Source organism: Puntigrus tetrazona, chromosome 24, assembly GCF_018831695.1.
Source record: "Puntigrus tetrazona isolate hp1 chromosome 24, ASM1883169v1, whole genome shotgun sequence".
Lineage (NCBI taxonomy): Eukaryota > Metazoa > Chordata > Actinopteri > Cypriniformes > Cyprinidae > Puntigrus > Puntigrus tetrazona.
In genome coordinates, this window is record NC_056722.1 from 19,111,891 (window position 1) to 19,131,811 (window position 19,921).

The 19,921-nt window shown below is 39.4% G+C and overlaps 1 protein-coding gene across 1 annotated transcript in view; it reads left to right on the forward strand.

Annotated features, from left to right (window-relative positions):
• Nucleotides 1–18,478, forward strand: part of pola1 (polymerase (DNA directed), alpha 1) — a 44,896-nt gene extending 26,418 nt beyond the window's left edge. Inside the window, exons 35-37 of the mRNA XM_043226914.1 lie at nt 5,181–5,297; nt 9,294–9,390; nt 17,541–18,478. Of these exons, the coding sequence (XP_043082849.1) occupies nt 5,181–5,297; nt 9,294–9,390; nt 17,541–17,683 (357 nt within the window). The 3' untranslated portion in view covers nt 17,684–18,478. The remainder of the gene's footprint in view (nt 1–5,180; nt 5,298–9,293; nt 9,391–17,540) is intronic.
• Nucleotides 18,479–19,921: the final 1,443 nt, after the last annotated feature.

Genomic DNA, 19,921 nt, shown 5'->3' on the forward strand with positions numbered 1-19,921 from the left:
TCAAATAGAGTTGTTTGTTCGCAGAGATAGAGGGAGAAAGCCTGGCTGCGTGAGGGAGGACTCACGGCTTACATGGTTACAGATTGGAAGTCAGCGGTGTTTGTTGAGTTTCCTACAGAACACCAGCGAGGCATTAATCATGAAAGAAATCACGGCCACCTCCACCTTCAGCCCACCACCATTACCAATAAAACCACCCTTTAGAGACAAAGCAAATATGCTTTCCTCTCTTCTCCCTCCCCTTCCCCTTTGACCCCCCCCCACTTCTCTCCTTCCTTGTCATCCGTTCTGACTCCTGGAGTCTTCTGCAAAATGAGAGCGTGGCACGAAGTGGCACCCCCCGTATTTACCCCATTCTAATGTGGGTTGCCATGGCGTTTAACAAATTATTGCAATTATGTTCGTCATGTGCTTCGCCCTTGGTAACTGGCTTCGGGATGTGGTGGTTGTGGGGGGGTGACCGAAATAAATAAATAAAAAAAGGTGATAATCCTGTTTTGAACAAAAGGTCAGATTGCTGAATAGAAAAGGCTTGATTAAAGCAGAGATGTACAAAGTGGACGCATTTGCGTCCATTCAGCCGCTCTCGGGCTCCACAGCCACTGTGTGAATGTACAGCTGTTGATTACCAAGGCACAAAGCCCGTGAGAGGCTGTTGTCTTGGAGGCTTTTTTGCACCAAGCTGTCTGTAATCGCAGCTTTTTCTCTAGACTAAAAGGGGCAGCTCTGGATTAAGGGCATCAGAGAGGGGTTGTGTGCATGTTCGGTGGGGCTGGTGAATTTATGGGTGTTTAGATGGCAAAATTCCTTCATTTAGTGGTGCTTGCTAAAGCACACAACGCTGTTGTTGTTTCTTCAGCATGCAATTCATCATTCATGGTTTGAGTTATGGATGGAACTCAAATAAGGCAAAATGTCCAGTTGATATGCTTTTCAATGACATTTCTTGTATTACTTTTAGAATTTCTGCATTTAAACTGACAAAAAAAAATCAAGGAGGCTTGCATTTGCCGTAGGTAGGGATCAGTAGGGCTAAATTATTTTTCATTTAAAATGTTTTTTTTATTGATTTGGAAAAAAATAGTGCTTTTACATTATTTAGCATAGTATTTTATTGTGCCATTATTATTATTATTATTATTATTATTAAAATATTTTAAAAAGTATCATCTGAACATATATTTTTTGTCTAGAATTAAACTTATGTCTTGTGTAGCTTCTTGTTCATTTTATGACTTATTATTTATCCTGTTTTTGCCATGAGGGTACGTGTTTCAGAGAGAACATCTTTCACAACTCTCTGAAACACACAGTGCATATATATTTAATTAAATCACAGTCTTCACTATTTGTTAATTGCAATAAGCCATGTTGTGATTTTCTGTGTTATTTGGATTAATTGTGCGGCCCTATGGACCAGATTATTACAGATTTTGAACACCTTTTTAGCTGCATAGCAACTCCCTAGCAACCACCTTATCAGTGTGGCATGCCATGTTTCCAACATCAGGTGTTGAGACAGCACAAGTTGTGTGCTTTCTTAACCATTTTGAATGAGAAATACATCTCCTTACAAGCCTGACACGGATATGAAACCTTAAGTGCTAAGTTCTGATTGTAGTCAGAGGTGAACCGAAATACTCTGGGTGAAACCGCTCTAGAAAAAGACCTGCAGGTATAGATGCGACAGCGAAATTGTGAAATGGAGAAAGCGAGAAAGAAAGGAGGAGAGCAAGAACGTTTTTCCGGTAGCTTGCACTGATCTGTGGGCCCCAGTCTTTGCCCAGTGTTTGGTTAAATTATGTGGAACTCATTTGACGGCTGCAGAAGTGGCTGTATTCGCAGTGTCAGGTATCGACTGGTATAATTATGCAATTATGAAGCTTTATCCTGCCTCTCTCTCTCACAGAGCGAGCTCTTAGTGTTTCAATTAGATGTTTTTTCTCTCTTTTGCTCCCTGATTTTCTTCTTTTTTTCTGCCCATCCTCCATTTCTTGGTTACAATGAAGATGCAAACGGAGTCTGCCTATAAAATAAGCAGGTTGTTTTTGTCACCTGGTTTAGACTATTTTGTCAGGGCGTGTAGACTCTAGTTTATAAAAAGTGAATGTTTCTTCCGATGTGTTTTTAGAATGTTTTGAGCGTCCACAGGTGAGCAGGGCAGGCGTACATTCAAAGAAAACTATAAGATGCCAAGAGTATGGCGTAGTTTCCACAAAAATATTAAGCAGCAACTGTTTTCTACACTTATAAAAAATAAGAAATTGTTCTTAAGTACCAAAAATAGGTATTTTAATGTTTTTGTATGAACATGCAAATTTTTCATAAAACCGGAATTTACTGTAAAACGTGACATTTAATATCTGCCAAATTTTGGCTGAATAAAAATAAAATAAAATAGGTAATTACACTTGACTATTGACTAATATTGACAAATATACAATCTAAATATGAATCCTGCATATTGTGTCTCTGTGAATGAATGGCACAGATGTACGGTTTGGCTTACTATACACATACTTTGACTCCAGGGGTCACATACGTACAGTGTGTAATGCTCAGTGTTTTCAGCCTTTGCTCTCTCAATATATGAGTGCATGAACATACAAATAATTTCTAGAAGTGTCATTTTACATTTACAAGTTTTTTACATTTTGTACAAATGAACACAATGGTTTTCACAGCAACCCTTAGATATAAAAGTTTGGTTTAATTTGAACTGTGAAATTATTTTACTTCAGTGATAGTACTTCTAATAAAATAAGTTATTAAAACATAATTTTAACAAATATTTACCAGAATTTACCAGATAAATGTAAATTGGTTGTTTACATTTACAATTTAACACCAGTTATATTGTTGTTGTTGTTTTTTTAAATCAATTAATTAGTTTCTATTGATTCTATTCATGTAAAACTTTGTGTTTATAGAAAAATTCAACTGAATAAAAAATGAAACCTTTTATAGGGGCCAGAAAAATGTTTTTTGATAAACTTTTAATAAATTGCTGCTAATTTGCTGTTAAATTGTGCAAGTTTTAGAATTTCAATTAATTAGACATGCATTTTGAATAATGAAATTTTATTTAACCATTAATACTTTTAAACCTAAAAAAATGGAATCCGAAAAATTTAATTTTGTTTCTTAGGCTCGTGTGAAACTGCAGCTTTTACATCATGAGAATAAATTCCATTTTGAAATGTATTAATCTTTATATGAATCAGGATTCATTAGGATTAGGATTTATATGAATCAGTCTGATTCCGGGTAAGTGCATCAATACACAAATCTAATATGCTTGCGAAAATTGAGTTTCTAACCTATGGTTTGCATTGACACTAATGTCATCTTTCACTCTCAATCTGTTTTTACCTTTGTGCGCAACAAGGAGAATAAAAGACTTCAGAAGTCTGCATGTTTGTAAGCCCAATGCCTCTTTGAGGGTGACTAATTCAGAATGAAGAAATGTGGGTCAGCAGACAGGTGAAATGGCTAAAAGTCTCCATCCCTCCCTTTTTCATCAAATCAGGCCACTGTACATAGGACAAAGTCTCTAATGGCCATCCCTGCTGAATTTTGTGTTTGAAAACAATGACATACTTGTGTGTTTTTCAGTTGACTTGTGTGTGTTCCTGTAGTCGCAGTCTTTTGCTAAGCCCATGGGAACTGAACTGTTGGTTTAGTCTTGGGCCTCCAAAGGCACAAAAGATCTGTTAAGGCAAACAGAGGGGTGATAACACCGGCGCTCCCTTCAAAATGAAAGCCAAACAGCTCACATATGTTCAGATTCAATTACACACTCTGGGTTTCCCTTAGCCCCTGGGCTTACTGCTAATTACTCAAATAACATCCACACAAAACGCCACCCAGATGAGATTAATTGAGAAATTAAAACAAGCCGTTGATTCCGATAATGCTGTGAGGTCTTTACAATAACCCATGTAGGCCCTACAGGTTTGACAGCACAGGTGGGATGCCAAGACTCATCTCTGGATTCAGCAGGAGCGATAATCTGACCAGTTTATCCGCCGATGATTTTAGATCAGCCAATAGAGACAAATAAAACCAGTTTGTCTGCCATCTTTCTGAAGCTAAACCATAGTGAAACTAGAGCATACTTGATTATATCGGGAATTAATTATAGCATAAATCAGGCATTTCTTACCAGAATCAAGTTAGACCTTAATTGAGTCTACAAGAAAAAAATCATAGCTATAAGTTAATATTGTTAATAAGTTAATTTCCTGAGCAATCTTAAAAGGAAAAGTTGTGAAAAAGCAGTGAAGTTATTTTAATCAACATATGGGACATATAATAATGTAGATTGATGATGATCATGTGGATCGTGCAGGTTTAAACCTGGCTTGCAACATTTTTTTGATCCAGTTCCACCGTCTTCTAATAATTTCCTGTCATTTCTCTAATGTTATTTTAAATAAAGGAGGTGATAGATTATAGTGATCACCAGGGTTACTTGATCAAAAAATGTGAACACTTTCCATTTTTCATGTTATTTATTCTTTGAATCAGATTTTCAGCAACCTTTACTCTAGTCTTTAACGTCACATGTTCTGTCATATCTTTCTAATTTGCTGTATTGGTGCTTAAGTAACATTTCTTATGATTATCAGCATAGAAAAACAGTTTGAAAAATTTAAAAGAGCAGCATTTAATTTAAATACATTTCCTTGTAACATTATAAATGTCTTTTGTATTCTCTCTGATTATTTTAACGCAGAATAATTTTAAATTGTAATATTAAAGTTTTAGTTTTATCTAATATTGCATCTATTTTAGCATCTTTCACCATGACCTTTTTTGAGTCTCTATTTCTATCTCCCCCTTTCTCTTTCTTTTTCAGCCCACTCTAGTCTATAGTAGGGTAGGTGGTGGTAATGCTTCAGGGACAGGTGCTCCTCTGATACTAGGGGTTTATTTAGTGCTCCGTCATTAGCAGGGCATTACCCACATTACCCCCTGGCCCCTGCTGTAATAACAGGGGCAGGAAAGGCAGTGTCAGCAGGGGGCAGCTGCATCTGCTCCAGGCTGAGGCCTCACACAGCCCCACCACAGGCAAAAGCACCAGCGACCCGTCTCCTAGGGTCCACAGCCACGTAGGGACACGTGCATCACTGCCGATAAGCTGTTTGAATCTTTTTTTCCTCTCTCGGTTTACACAGGGCTGGCTGCTATGTGAAGATCAGGCGTGCCGGAACCGAACCCGCCGACTGCCCATTGCGTTCTCGAGATCCGGGCCGATCTGTCCAGCCTGTCTCAGATCTACGCTGAGACCTGAGGTACTGCACTTTTTTTTGTATACAGAAACAGTCACTTTGTCCAGATGATGGTGCTGTGGAGCCTGTGAAAGTTCTCCATGCCTCGGCCCAGGCCTTTTATTCTCTGTCCATGTAGTTTTGTTTTTTGTTTTTTTCCATCAGTCACCAGTGTTTCTACACATTATAAATTATCAGGCCTGTCTGACCCGTATGACACACTATGGGTTCGCTTCCTGCTTTAACAAGCTTCCTTTGATAAGAACCAGCCTCCAGTTGGACTTGGCCTTGGACTCGCTGCTTAAAAACCTGTATGTGGGGTGTTTCACTCTTCATGCTGTGATCACTTCAAGCGACTTCGCCAGGTTTAGAGACACAGTGAGGAACGTCCCTTCCAAAAATTAGTGTCTTGTCTTTGTCCCTGTCTGTCTTCTTTATCATTTTCATCCAGTACCAGCAACCCCCCCCCCATCAATTCTTTCTTCCTGCTCATGCTTTATTTCGGCGTCTAGTTCTGTGGCGACAGGTTGAAACCCAAAAGGACAATTTCTCTTGTCACCATAGCCACTTAGCTGTCCTCCGCTCTGCCTGGTGAGATGGCAGTTTAAACTGCCGGCTGAATAAAACATTAACTTCCTCACCCCTCTACCGTCCCTCTGTCGTTCTGGGCTTTACAGCTCGGCTGACAGCAATGCGTCTCCTCTGGTGTCTCCACGGACACAGAGACATTGACTACCATTGTATCCAGATTAAATGGAAGCGTAATAGGCACCCTCGGCTGATTGGCCGGTAATTTGAAGGAGTTGTACACAGGTGCAATTTGTAATATTTTCAGTAAATTAAATTTTTTCCCTCTCTCTCGCTCATTTTCTTTCACTGGCGCACTCTCTCTCTCTCCGTTTTTCTTTTTCAGCTGCTTTCCCTCACTCGTAGATCTCTCCAACCACCCCCACCCGCTGTCTCTCTCTCTCTCTCCCTCTCCATTTTATTGATGTACGTTCAGGCACCCATTAGGGCTTCCTTTTTTTCCCTCTAGTGGAAATTGCAGCATGTTAATTTTCACACAAATTACAGCAATAGCAGGTATCTCTATTTGATACATTATAACAGGAGCAATCAGGGATAATTGAGTGCCTTTCAGATGGTAACCGGCGCATTCACTTCAATTCAAAGCCAGTCCATTTATCGTCTAATCGCTCTTTAAACACTGAATTTCTGGGAACAAAAATTCTTGTCATAATTTTGCTTAAGTGTATTTGGAAATCACAGTCCTTTGAGCAAGGATAATTGAAATCAAATCCCTTTCACGGGAGCTGACATTTCTACATTTCCCCCCAATTGAAATTAATTTCAAAAATTGAGCATGAATATCTTCAAATAGCAGGCAATTATACCTTTCAATGGGGAGAAATTATGTGCACAAAAAGTGGAGACATCAACTGGCGCTTCAGTTAAATGTCTTTGTTTCCCACTGTGTTTGCCTTGTAAAGATTTACATATATTGACTCGTTATGAAACCTTGTGATGCCGATCGCCTTCCTTTTCCAGCTCAGCCCGATAAAATTAACTCAGATTGGAAGGTTTTTTTTTTTTTTTTTTTTTTTTGTTAAGCCTCATTAAAACTGTTTGGAGATTTTTCTTCTTTTTTTTTCCTCTCCACGTCCTCTCTTTTGCAGCTGCACAGATCTATGCGAATTGAAAGAGTAGCCATTTTCTCTGCTTCTCGGTTCAAAGAGGATATTATACATCCTTTACATATAAGCACCATGACCACAAGGAGTCGTTAAACGATCCGCATCGGAAGTTTGGCCAGTGATCTTCATTGAGTGACTTTAAGCATAGCTACTTTATTTTTACACCCCTTTGGTCGTAGTCTAAGGTCTCTCACACTTGACACTTTCTCTTTTCCCCTCCATCCAGCTCTTCCGGCAGGCTGCGTTTAGGCTGTACCAAAGGTTCGGTGGTACGGCTCTGGCTGCCACGTCTCTATCACGTGGGGGTGGGGTTGAGATGAGGTGGGGTCTCAGGAGAGAGGCAATTTCACAGCTGGTTTGCTCCTCAGTCACTCGGGCCGAAAATGCTGCAGATTTGTGGAGAAAATTGAAATGGTGTCAGTACAGGAACAAAGCATTGAGCCGAGCAAAGCTGCATAAGGGAGGGGCCTCTGTTTGCGGAGTGGGGGGGTTTAAATTCAATAACGTTTGACGGCGCCTTGGTCACACCCCTTTTGACACCTGTCAGCACAGCTGTGAAGCTTGTCCTGGCCCTGCTTCGTGTGTCCGTCCACTTATTTCTTGGACTACGTTTTTAGTTCACGATCTCCTTCGCTCATACATGGCGACCTGGCTCCGATTATGGTAGCTCCATTATGGCCGCATTGCTAAATCGACAGGCACGGCTGTTGACCAGCCAGTGCATTATGGGTCAACAGCTGCCGGGCTCATCGGAAGCTGTAGAGGGCAATTAAAAGCCGTTGTGCTGAGGAGAGAGCCCTTGCTAAACTCCTCCGGCACCCACATTGCTCTGATTCTATGGTGACACAGAAAGACTGTGACCCAATAACAGCAATTAACATAAAAGTATAATGGCTAATCAAATTGACAGCAACAGTTGTTCATCAGATCCACACACGCTGCCTTATCAAAACAAACTATTATGAAAGAGGTAATTTCAGAGCTGAACATTTCTCTCTCTTTTTTTTTTTTCCCCTTCTCCCTCCCTATTCTCTTTTATTCTCTCGCTCGACCTGCGCGCCTCTGGCAGTTAGACACATGGCTAACGGTAATTACAGCCGAATTTACAAACCAAACACCGTTTCCTGCTTTTGTCAGGAGAGAAGGTGGGGAGTACACTGGCTGTTTTCGGCCAATCAGACAGTTTCACAGGTTCTGTGACTCCAAACTCGAGGTTTGACTGAGCGTGTGTGTTTGTCTTTGTCTGTGACAGTGGAGAATATACGACAAACACTACCTGTCTCCGCAGCTGTAATTAACACAGGTGATTCTCCAGCTTTCCCTGATTGAGCCGCACCAATCTCATTACGCTTCAGCCTTTCATTTTCTCTGGGACAATAACATGTAGTACTAAACCGCATCGGTATGATTTTAGCTAATTGGTTTTTCCTTTTTCTTTTTTTAGTTATATTGAATATGCAAAGGAATAATCAGCAACCACAGTGTCACTGAAGAATTGGTAAAGAGCTTTGAATGTTAAAGTAATACTTTACTTTTATAATGAGCAAGTCTTAAATTTTTGCTGCAGAATCTACCAATGATACAGTACACAGTGTTTAAAACCCTCTGCGCAATACTCTTTCTCTCTCTCTCTCTCTATACACATTATTATTATTGTTATTTTATATATATATATATATATATATATATATATATATATATATATATATATATATATATATATATATATATATATATAGCAAATTTGTTGCAATGAAAACTCTGCAATTAAATACTTTGTTTTATAATATGAAAGTTTATTTCAAACATTACAATGCTTTTCCTAATTTAAAAAAATCAACAACATAAAAACCATGAACAGATACTTTCAATGCTGCAAATTTCAGAATGGTATTCTAATACCTATAGAAATATTAAAGTACAGTTTTAAGAAAATGCCTCTTAATCACCCAGTGAACTATTCATGAATTTAGTCGGTTCTCCCAATATTCCCAATAAAGCTTTTTTTATTCAAGCATTGGTTTGTGATTTTTACTTTCAGTGCAATGAAATTTCTGCTTGTCAGAAGTCCACAAGAAATCGGAGTAATTTGCTAAATTCAGTTACATGTTAAAATTCTATGTATTTTACCTGTAATAGTGATGCACAGTTTTACAGAGCATTTTGTCTGGATTTTGACTAGCTTGAGACAAATCATGTTGACCTGTCTTTTTTTAAAACCTTGCTTTGTTCCCCAGAAGGATAACCAGGTAGTTTTCGGTATACTTTATCACCCTGTAGTTGTAATATCTGGTCTAATCTGTTTTCTTTTGTGTTTTTATTGTAGTATTCCGAGAAAGCCCTCTACAACCAACTGTGCTTCTACAGATTCATCTTTGACTGGGAATACGCCGTCAAAAAGGTCCTGTCGGCAGAGGATAGACGTAAGACTTTAATCACAAATTATCTTGGAAATTTGCTCACCAAACATTGCGCATAAACGCTCGTCCAGCACTTTTTCTCGACTCTGCGCACACTTACGAACACACACACACCTCACAGCGGCTGGAGGCGGCCACTAGGTTGGGTTAAGAATCCTCAGCTCCTCGAGTCGACAGCCGTAATTCAGGCGACGGATTCAATCACGGAACGGCGCGGTGCGGAATGCAAAGCGGTCCAATCAGTTGGAAGGAAGAGGGGAGTGAGTGAGAGAGAGCCTCCTCTCATCCCGTAGGCCCTCGGTAATAGCGCTGGCTATGTTGATTGAAAACAGTTTTTAGATTTTGGAAAATGATAGGGCGAGTAATTGGAGAGAAGGCTAAAGGATAGCCCTTCATAAATAATGGGACATGGAGCATATGTTTTCAGCGGGTCGTTGGAGGATCCAGACCGCTCACGGCCGCTGCTAGCCGAGCCATGGCTACTTACCCACAATCCTTTTTGATTGATGTCACTTGATTAAAAAGGACCTCTTGGAATAGACTTATACATTTATTTATTTATTTTTACATGTGCCGATGAGGTTCCGAGCTGGGCGCGAGAGCCGTAGATAAATATAATGTGTAATCAATAGATGACCACTCAGAACGTGGAGCAGGCCGAGGGGAGAGTGTATCGGGGGGCGGGGGCCTAACATGATTATAGACTTGGCTTCTCCGGGGAATTTTATTTCTTTACTTTTTTCCCGACTGTTGTTTCTACGAGTAATTGTGGCCAATCTGCAGCATTCTGTCAGCCACACTGCCCATCACTGCAGCCGGGGCTCTAATTCCTGAAGGAGTGATTTTAACCCTCTAGCCCTGATTTTCACCAGGCGCAATGAGAGGTGACGTTACTACTCCTGTCCTCCTCCTCCTCCTCCTCTTTTTTTTTTTTTCTCTTCACAATTGTTCTCAGAAACCATTTGTTTATTCCATTTATTATTTGGACTTTTGGACTTTCTAGTTGCATTTAGTGATTTGCATCTTTCTTTATACATGTAGCTCTGCCAGATACACGTGTATATTGTGAGATTAGTAAAGGACATCACACACGGCTTTGAAGTATAGCCTTGGAACGGTTATCTCCCCTCTCACTATAATACTACACATTACTGTATTATAGACCGCAGGGTTTACAGGGGTCTAGGGGTGAAATTACAGGGCTGCATGGCTTGTACTTCCTTTTACCTGGTCCAGTTTCTTATTTAGACCCTGGGATGTAACTTTGCCGTTATAGGGGTTCTGAATGTACTGTCTCGCACTGGGCACCTCGTCTATTACAGCATTCTCGTATTTATGTACTGCAGGTTTATTTACAGCAGGTTATGTAGCTAGTACATGATGAAGATACGACAGTAATATTGGTTTCAACCTGGAATTTGTAAAATTCTACCCACTTTTAATTGTTTCACCATTAAGACTTTCACCTAATCCAGTCAGTGAAGAGCTACTCTAATGCCTGTTAGTAATGGTGGTCACAGGTTAGTAATGTTTGCAGTCTGTTTGTGCAATGGAATTTGTGCTTGTCGGAAGTCACAAGACATCAGAGTAAATGGCTGAATGCAGTTATTTTAAAATTCCATGTATTTTACCTGTAATATTGTTGCAAAGTTTTATAGAGTTTGCAGTATGTCTCTGTTGTTTTTATCTATATAATTGTTCTCTGTTTATGAGGGCTGGGCAATATATTGCACGATATATTCATGCTCATCTTGTCAATAAAGCCGGTTCTTAGATTAGCGGTAAATCTCCATCACTTGTTTTCAAGAGCTGCATTTAATACACAGAGCCGTAGATCTCTGACAAGCTGACACTAAAGCTGACACTGACAATATCGCGTTCAATATCAAAAATTAATTACTCTCAAAACTGAATGCGATATTGTGTAGCTTGTCAGTGATCTACGCCTCTGTGTATTAACTGCAGCTCCATTCGAAAACAGCTGGAGATTTACTGCTAAACAAAGAACCAGCTTTACTGATGAGATACCCATGAAAATATTGTGATATATTGCCCAGCCCTAATGTGTATTAGTTTTTAGTGTGTTTTTTTTTTTTATTTCAGTTTTAGTAAAACTAGTTCCTGAAAAAGTTAGTTTGCAGTTTTATTTCTGTGTCTGTGTAAAATGTTGGTTGGTGTAATAACCCTGATACATATTGACATAATGCTTTGATGGTCTCATCTATTTGCTAATAGATGTGTAGATCAGTGAGACTAACAGCAGGTTAGTTGTGCCAGTTATGGCAGGCACATCCTGCGTATCATTGGATGATTTAATGGTAAAATGAAAATAATAATAACATGGCAATAAACCACACAAGGGCTTAGAAGGTTGTGTTTGTAGATCTTTCTAGAAGCTTGTTACGATCCTCGACCGAAGTGTGTTTTCTTCAGTGCATTTGCACCAATTACAAGAGCGCCGCGAACAAAGGTAGAGGGTTGAGCTGCGGTCTGCCGCTGTTGACGCCGATGGAAACGCTCGGGAGCGATAGTGGAATAAAGTACAGTTCAGAAAACTTTTAGCTGCCCTCTTCCCACACACACATACACACACGCCTTCTCGTAATTTACCAACCACCTCCCCCTCACACCATGAGACATTTAGTGTCGTATCTGCCAGATTTTCTGTCTGTCTCTGATGACGGAGGAATTGCTTTTAAAGTGGGCATTATGCCAGACCAGCAGCACAATAGAAAAACCAATCTTCCCCCTATTCTGTCTGCTCCGCTGTTATTGTGGAGCTTTAGATAACTGGAGACGTACGTTGCTGGTAGATTGAGCAAGAGAGAGCCGTTTCTGCTGGACGCCGAGGCTGGAGGTTAGAAGTCTCCAGCTGTCTTTGGCCACAGCCGCTGGAAGGCGCCTGAACAATGAGAAGGGGTGAATGAACCTTTTGGTCGGTCTGGGAAGTTAAGCCCGGAGAGGAGTTAAAATTACATGCTACCTTGAAGGAGTTTGTTTGGACGAGCTGCAGTGTGACGTCTTGGCCAGGGGTGGTGCTGTGGTTTGGTTCTGCCTGGATGCATTGCAGGGCTGTGATGGAAGGAGGGCCGTGGTGAATTCATCCCTCTGTTGCTTGATGGTGAAATTGCTGGTCAGTGCTTTATCCATTTGCAGTCTTTTCCTCACTAGATTACCTGATTCCTTCAGAGAGAAAAGACTGATGGAAATTGGCCTCCCAACCCCCCTTCACACAAATACACACTCTCACTCTCTCACACACACACGCGCACACAGAGAGTAAGGTAAAGGAAAGAAAATGCCTTCTGAAGTATCTATATCCAAGGAAATCACTGTCTGTAACCTGTCCCCTCACCTCCACTCACAATGCCAGATTCAAACCACCGAACATGTTGTTTTAAAGACTGATGTAGTTCATTTTCATCTTGGGAATGTTTAAAGTTGGCTTTTCATTAATCTCAGTCATTTTGGCTTCATTTTATAATTAATGCAATTAATCTCCAATTTTGTGTGGGCGGTTTGGTCTTTTTTTGTTGCTTTCTTTTTGAAAAGTTTACTTTTTTTACATTTTTAAAAAAATATAGAATAATGTAGAATTTGATATATGCATATGTAGTATATTATATGTTACTGGATATAATGGTATTATCAATATTGTGGAATCGCAGTGACAAAACTGGCTTTATGTGATCGTGGTCTCCGGGCAAAAAAAAGGTGCAATTTCTTAAATATATTTAAACTTCTTTTTTCTAATGTAAAAGGTCTTTAACATTGTGTTTTGGGCCGTTATTATGTCTTGGCACAGTATCTGTCAAGTGAAATAAACCCAGAAGCACTCACTTCGTTCTGGCGATCAGCTTGCAATTCAGTGTTTTTTCTGTGCCTCACAACAGTTCAGATCTCAGTGAATGCAGTGAACTCTTTATTGCATGTGCTCTGAGTTAAGCGTACATTTGGGAACGCAACAGCCTCTAGTTATGCTTTTTTGCAGTAGACGATTTCACTAAATTTGTATTGAGACACATTTTTGTAAGCCATTTTTCACTAAAGCTGGAGTTGTCCTTTAAAATAAAAGTTCTACTGCTGTTTCCAACCAAATAAAAGCTTAAATGTGGCGTTTGAATTGCTGACAGCTAGTGGCATAAATGGTTAATGTTACTGCAATCCAAATTCAAAATATCTTTCAAGTGTAGAAATAAGAGGTGTTGTATTTTCCCTGCTGTAATGTAAAGCAAAAATGATATACCTTTTTGAAATATTTAATTTTACAGTGCAGTTGTTTTACAATATATGGCTCTTACACTTATATAATTGCAATATTAACATAACATAAAATTCTAAAATACAAAAAAAAAATTAATAAATACACAAAACATTCTCGTGTATTTTAGGCTGAGACAGTAGCCTATACTTTCTTCTGAATTTCCATAGGAGTATGGGTTGGAGCTTTTCATTTTGAACTCTATTATATATAAAAATTAAACTTTAAAATGTATAATTTTTATCACAATTGATATTGCATTGTGTATTTCATATTAAGATATCATAGATTTTGATATAAAATACAATTTTATAATATTTATATTATATACTTTTTATTATATCTACATAAAATATTTTAAAATAGTTTTATATTTGTACAGTACGTAGTCTTTGAATCAATTTATTTCTATTTGTGTTTTTTTAATATGTAATATTAACTTAATGTTCATTAAATGTTTGCTTAAGGATATTTTTTATGCTAATGTTTCAAATACATAATAATAGAATTAAAGGAGTGTTAATGCTATGTTTGCTTGTAGATATTTTATACCTATTTAACTGCTAATAGCAATAATTTACCATCCGGTTTTACTTTTTTTTTTTTTTTTTTTTTTTTTTATGGTTGCTGTTATTAACTTCTCCTTTTCCCCCAAAATAATTTTTTTGTGTACTGAACATTTTTGCTTCTGTGTAATATTCATAATAGCCATTTAGAGGTCAGACCAAAAAATTTTTTTAATTCAGTTGTGACATTTAAATGCATTAAATTAAGGCACCTCTATACCTCACTTCTTGTACAAACTGTAATGTAATGTACATCTACAGAGCCACTGCAGTCTCTGGCCTTGACAGTAAAAATGAATCAAAAAGTCCCGTTTGACTCCGATGATCCTCCTGTCCAACCTTCTTTGCCAACGTTCTCATTGCCTCTGTGAGCGGATTATATCGCACACATGCATTGTGTCTGCACTCAGCGTGCGTGGGGTGCTTTTTCTTTGTGTATATCGGTGCATACTCGTGTGAGAAATGAGAGACATTTAGATGCAGACTCCGAGTCTGATCTACATGTAAACCACAGTCCTCCGCCTGATTGCAGCTACTGAGTTAAATGTGGAGGCAATTTCATGCACGGCAGGAGTCCTTCCATAATAAAACAGTTTTTTCTGCAGTTTGGAAAAAAATTAGATATCCCATATCAATGACTTCCAAATCATGTTGAACTCTGATTTCATTCTTTTCATGAAGAGCAATTCATAACGTCTTTTAGGCAAGCCCTTTTGCTCCCTCTGTTCCATTTCCTTCTCTCTCTCTCTCTCTCTCTCTCTCTCTCTCTCTCTCTCTCTCTCTCTCTCTGCCTCTCTCTCTGCATCGGTCGCTCTCTGTATCTCTTGCTCTTTCTAATTCGCTCTCCCTCTCTGCCTTGTCTCCTCTTAAGTGTGGGCAGTGTGATTATGTTCAGGCAGTAATGTAATTTCACTGCATTGATAAAATAGAAATTGTCCTTTATCTGTGTACTGATAGTGCTCAATTTGCAGGCGAGCTCCTCGGCAACCTCTTCAGGGCACGACGCGCGTGCCCTCCCCCAGCCCTCCTCCCCCACGCTCTGCCTGCCTTGAGCTGCTGGAAATCCGCGGGTGCGATTGTCAAATCAATTATTCATTCTGTGCAATTACACTCGCACAAAGAACTTTTCTCTGCTCGGAATGATGATTAAATTAAAAGCTATTCCAGCTGCCTGATAACATCTAATAGAATATTCATAAGCAGCCCAAATGGAATGTATGATCCCCATTAACTTCATCATGCTCACTTAATTACATGCTTGTTATTGTATTTACACCTTGTTAGAGCACATGGAAGCTGATACACTCTCTCTCTCTCCGGACTGTCTTCTCGCCGTCCTCGCCGCCTTCTCTTTTTTCGTTCGTTCTTTCCTCTCTTTCTTCTGCTGTCTGCTCCGCTCTTTTTCTCACGTCGTCCCTCACTAACTCTTCACATCTTTTCTCCCTCTTAAAAATGCTATTTATTTTAAACGCGACCCCTGCCGGGCCGGGAGGGAACGCGAGGTCTCTGACAACCTCTGTGGCTTTTAGGTTTCTTTTATACATTCTACACACAGTGATTGAGGGAAAAGAATGAAGAAGAGGAGAGGAGAAAGAGGGAAAGAGAAAAAAATTATTTTCTCCCACCTTTCAAAAATGATGACATGATTGCTTTCCCTTGATCATGCATCATCATCTTTCTTTAGCCCCCCCTTTTTCTTTCTTTCCTCAGGTAAATAGTCCCCCTCTCCCTATTCCATGTGCCAGCATTCTGTTTTCTTTCACGTCTCTTTCTTCTAGAGGTAAAAATGCGTGCACGATAATGGTAAGCGGCTCTGCAGATGGTGCGTTTGGAATGCTATCCCCCTTTTTTGATGTTCGTGTTTGGCCACTTTCTGCGATTGACCTTTCTTCCCCCATGGGGCAGCTCTGTAACTCTGTTTCTACTACACCTGCTAATGGAGATGGACTGTGATTGAGTCCTAGACCACCAGTTGGGTGTTCAGCAACATTTAGGAGGCACAGATTCAGTCGTCTTTCAAGCATAAAAAAACCTTTTTTGTGTTAAAAAAAGATGCAGGGTCATATTTCAGCCTGAGCATTTACATATTCTCAAGGTAGATTCATTTAAATACTCGCCTTGGCTCTTTCTTCTCAAAGCAAAGACTTGCTTTTAACAAAAGTCTTTGGTTAAAGGCTTTTGATTCAGTCTGTAATTCTCATTCAGTCCTGCTAGCCTGCCGGTGACTCCTCTATCGTCTCTATGGTATTGAAGGCCCTCCTGATGGGATAAATGACCTTGTATATCGACCCGATTGCATGACCCCGTGGCCCCCTGGCAGAAGAGTCTATTTAGCTTCTGCAGACACCTAGCCCCTCTCGCCAGCGCTCTAGCCTCAAACTGCCTGGATTGCTGGTTCCTTATCGATTCTCAAAGACTTTCATTTGAAATGATACTTGATAGACCTCCTCAAGCACATGTCCGTGAGCATAGTTCGATATTATGACTGATATTTTTCTTTTCGTATCAGTTTTGACTCGTTATGGATCCACTCCATCCCTGCCTGCTGCCACGCTCATGCTTTTTTTTTGTAGTTGCATGTAGTTGGAGGTAAATGAAAACCTGATTAAAATATATTTGTCACTAAATGTGTGGTTAAGAAAATGTCACATGGTGACATGCTTTCAAAAAATGCTGTTTCCGTATACTTAGTGTAGTATAATAAAGTCTTTTTGGTATACACTAATTTGTAGAGTTTTACTTATTACTTTTTAAAGATTGTATTTTCTATAACATGTTAACTAATCAAACTTTAACCCTGCACCAAGAATTGAAAAAATCTATGTATTATTTAATAAATGACGAGAATAAAATTTTGCTTCTTAATACAGATTTTTACTTTTTATTCCCGTAATTCGATTAATTTTATTTTAATAGTTTGGCCATAGCAAAATACGTGTCAGTTATATAAAATTATAAGAAACTCTTGACAATAACGTCATGTATTAACATTTAATGTATGTAACTAACATGAACAAACATTAAACAATACATTCATTACAGTATATATTTTTTGTATTTGTTAATGTTAGTTATAAAAATGCAACTATTCACAGTTTATCTCAGTGCATGAAATAATGTTAACAACTTGTGATTTTTAATAATGAAGAATAAGTAATAATGAACATTGTTGCCATATCTGCTTATTATTATGCTTCTATTTATACTACATAAAAATGTTTATACAGTGAAAATATATGGCCTTCTTTATGATCTACGGAAGAACAAGGGGGGATTATGATGGCATCAAAAGAGTGATTTAAAATTGTTTCTCATTCTCTTCTCAGAGAAAATCAAGAATGGCTGTAAAGAAGAAAAAGGAGTGTACAGCATGCTCAAGGATATAACAGACAGCGTCCTCTCCACAAGCGGATACTCTGAGGTCAACCTCGCCAAACTTTTCCAGGCCTTTACAGCCCTCAAGTATTGACCAACTGTCCTAAAGTGAATCTGGGTAATCAGATATGGCGTAATATTTATGCCTATCCTCCCACCGACGAGAACCCGTACATTGTTATGGTTTCATCTTTTAATTTCTGTCTGATGTAAATACACCTTGCGATTCTGTAAGCTATGCTATTTTCTAGCTGACTCGCTTTGCATTTGTAATCCCTGACAGCGTTTTTTGTGCCTGACGGCTTGGACATGAATTAAGGTCAAAGGTGACGAGCTCACAGTCAATCTGCATGTAATCACCAAACCTTTCCATGTTTGAGCACCTGTCTCTCGCTCTAATCTGTGTTCTTGTGTCCCATCCCATTTAGCCTTTGTCCAGGTCTAATCGATGATGAATCTGTGGTAAAATGGCCATGATAAGGGGCTAAAGACGCTCTCAACACAAACCCAGCCCCCCACTCCCCCGGTAGCACCACACACACTGGGTTTTTAGAGATAACAATCAGGGGTAATGACAGGCAAGTTCATGGGGGGCTTGTAGCGGTTTGAAGGGGTCTTAGTTCAGTAATGACTTCTCTACTACCCCCTTCATCTTTAACAGCACGGCAATTAGCCAATGATACAGAGGTAGCCAGTGATTTGTGGAGTTTCGAACGATTGAACTCGTGTTTGAAATGCTCTCAGCTGGTATGTTGTGAATTTATTAGACAGATGGCATCGTTGTGGCAGCTTGCGTTGCATATATCGAACGTTTGTTGTTTGTAAAAGTGTCTCAAGATTTTTAATTGTTTTGGATACGGAAACATCAATAAAAGTATTTCATAAAACATTCCCATTTTCCTCCCCCTCTCTTTTTGATTATTTTATTTCACCATGCTGCAGGGAGTGGTGACATTTACACATTTGAAGAGGGCGAGTTAACTTCTCCAAATGGAAGGCTCCATTTTCAAGACCTGGAGAATGGCAAGCCAAGAGTGTGTGAAAGCGAGGAGATTAGTCCACTTAAATCGAGTCGGTTTTAAGAATGTGGTGCTTCACTCGCTCATTCCATGTGTTTATAATGACAGTTAGACGATGTCTTAAACCATTTCATCAGATGTCAATTTCCATAAATGCCATGCTTGAAAAAAAATCGCCTTAAACGGCTGCGACTAATGGCACCGACCTTGGAGAGTGCAGCAACACTTAAGAGCTACTTTCTGTCCGCAGCCTGACAGAAGGCATTTTGCACATTGTAGGCCTTTGCTGCTGATGTATTAAACACATATTGGCCTATATATACATTAAGCTTAATGTGCGCTCCGGAACTTAACAGATGCAGGTAGTTCCCGAATGTTATGTCGCACTTTTATGAGATTAAGTCATTGCATGATGTGGGGCTTTCAACGGGACATTCCTTTAACCACGAACGCGCTTTTGTCGTGCCCGCGGAGGCTGTTTTCAAACTGGGCCACTCAATGCAGACGAGGCTTTGCATTAATTTACCCCACTAAGCTAATAAGAATGATTCGTTTTTGTTATGCTAAGCTTTATTGCCTGTCTTTTTGACCAGAATGGTGGTGTTGAGCAAAGCGGTGGACAAGGTTCTCTTTGATGAGGGAATTAGTGCCCTATTCTTTCTCTATTATTCATGGCATCGCGGAATATGTAAGTACCCGTGGGTGTCAAAAGGAAAGCCGGCCCTATTGCAAAGTGCTCCTCTTGTTTCTCTGAATAGCAGGCTATGAGATGATAAACCGCTTAATACACTGGACTAATTGGATGAGGGTAAAAGAGACGAAGGAATTAAGGCACACCAAAAGGGGACAGGGTTCCAGTGGCCCGCCATTCAGCCCTTTTCACTGTGATTTCTTACTTTACTGCTCCAATAGGAGACGAAAGGCTCATCAAAGCGCCTTTAGTGCTTTCACCTACCCCCGGTGTCTCGAGCTGTGTCGGGATGGAAAAGCGTGATTATTCGCTGGTTGTTGAAGCACAGCCCAGTGAGCTAAAATCAAGGCAGTGCATGTGAAATTTTGCCATGCATTTATGAACCCACCGTATAGGCGTGTTTTCATATTTCATGTTTTTTAGTATGTCTTGGGAACATGCAAACATTGATTTTGAAAGTTACCAATGAGACAAGAAAAAATAAAATCCAGTATTTTTTGTGCCTACAAAGATGCCATTTTGACTTGAAAAAAAAAAATAATAATCTCCCGTTTATTCTTTATTTTATATAAATTCTAATAGACACAAGTCATCCACCCTGCTACCATCATCAGGAGATTTA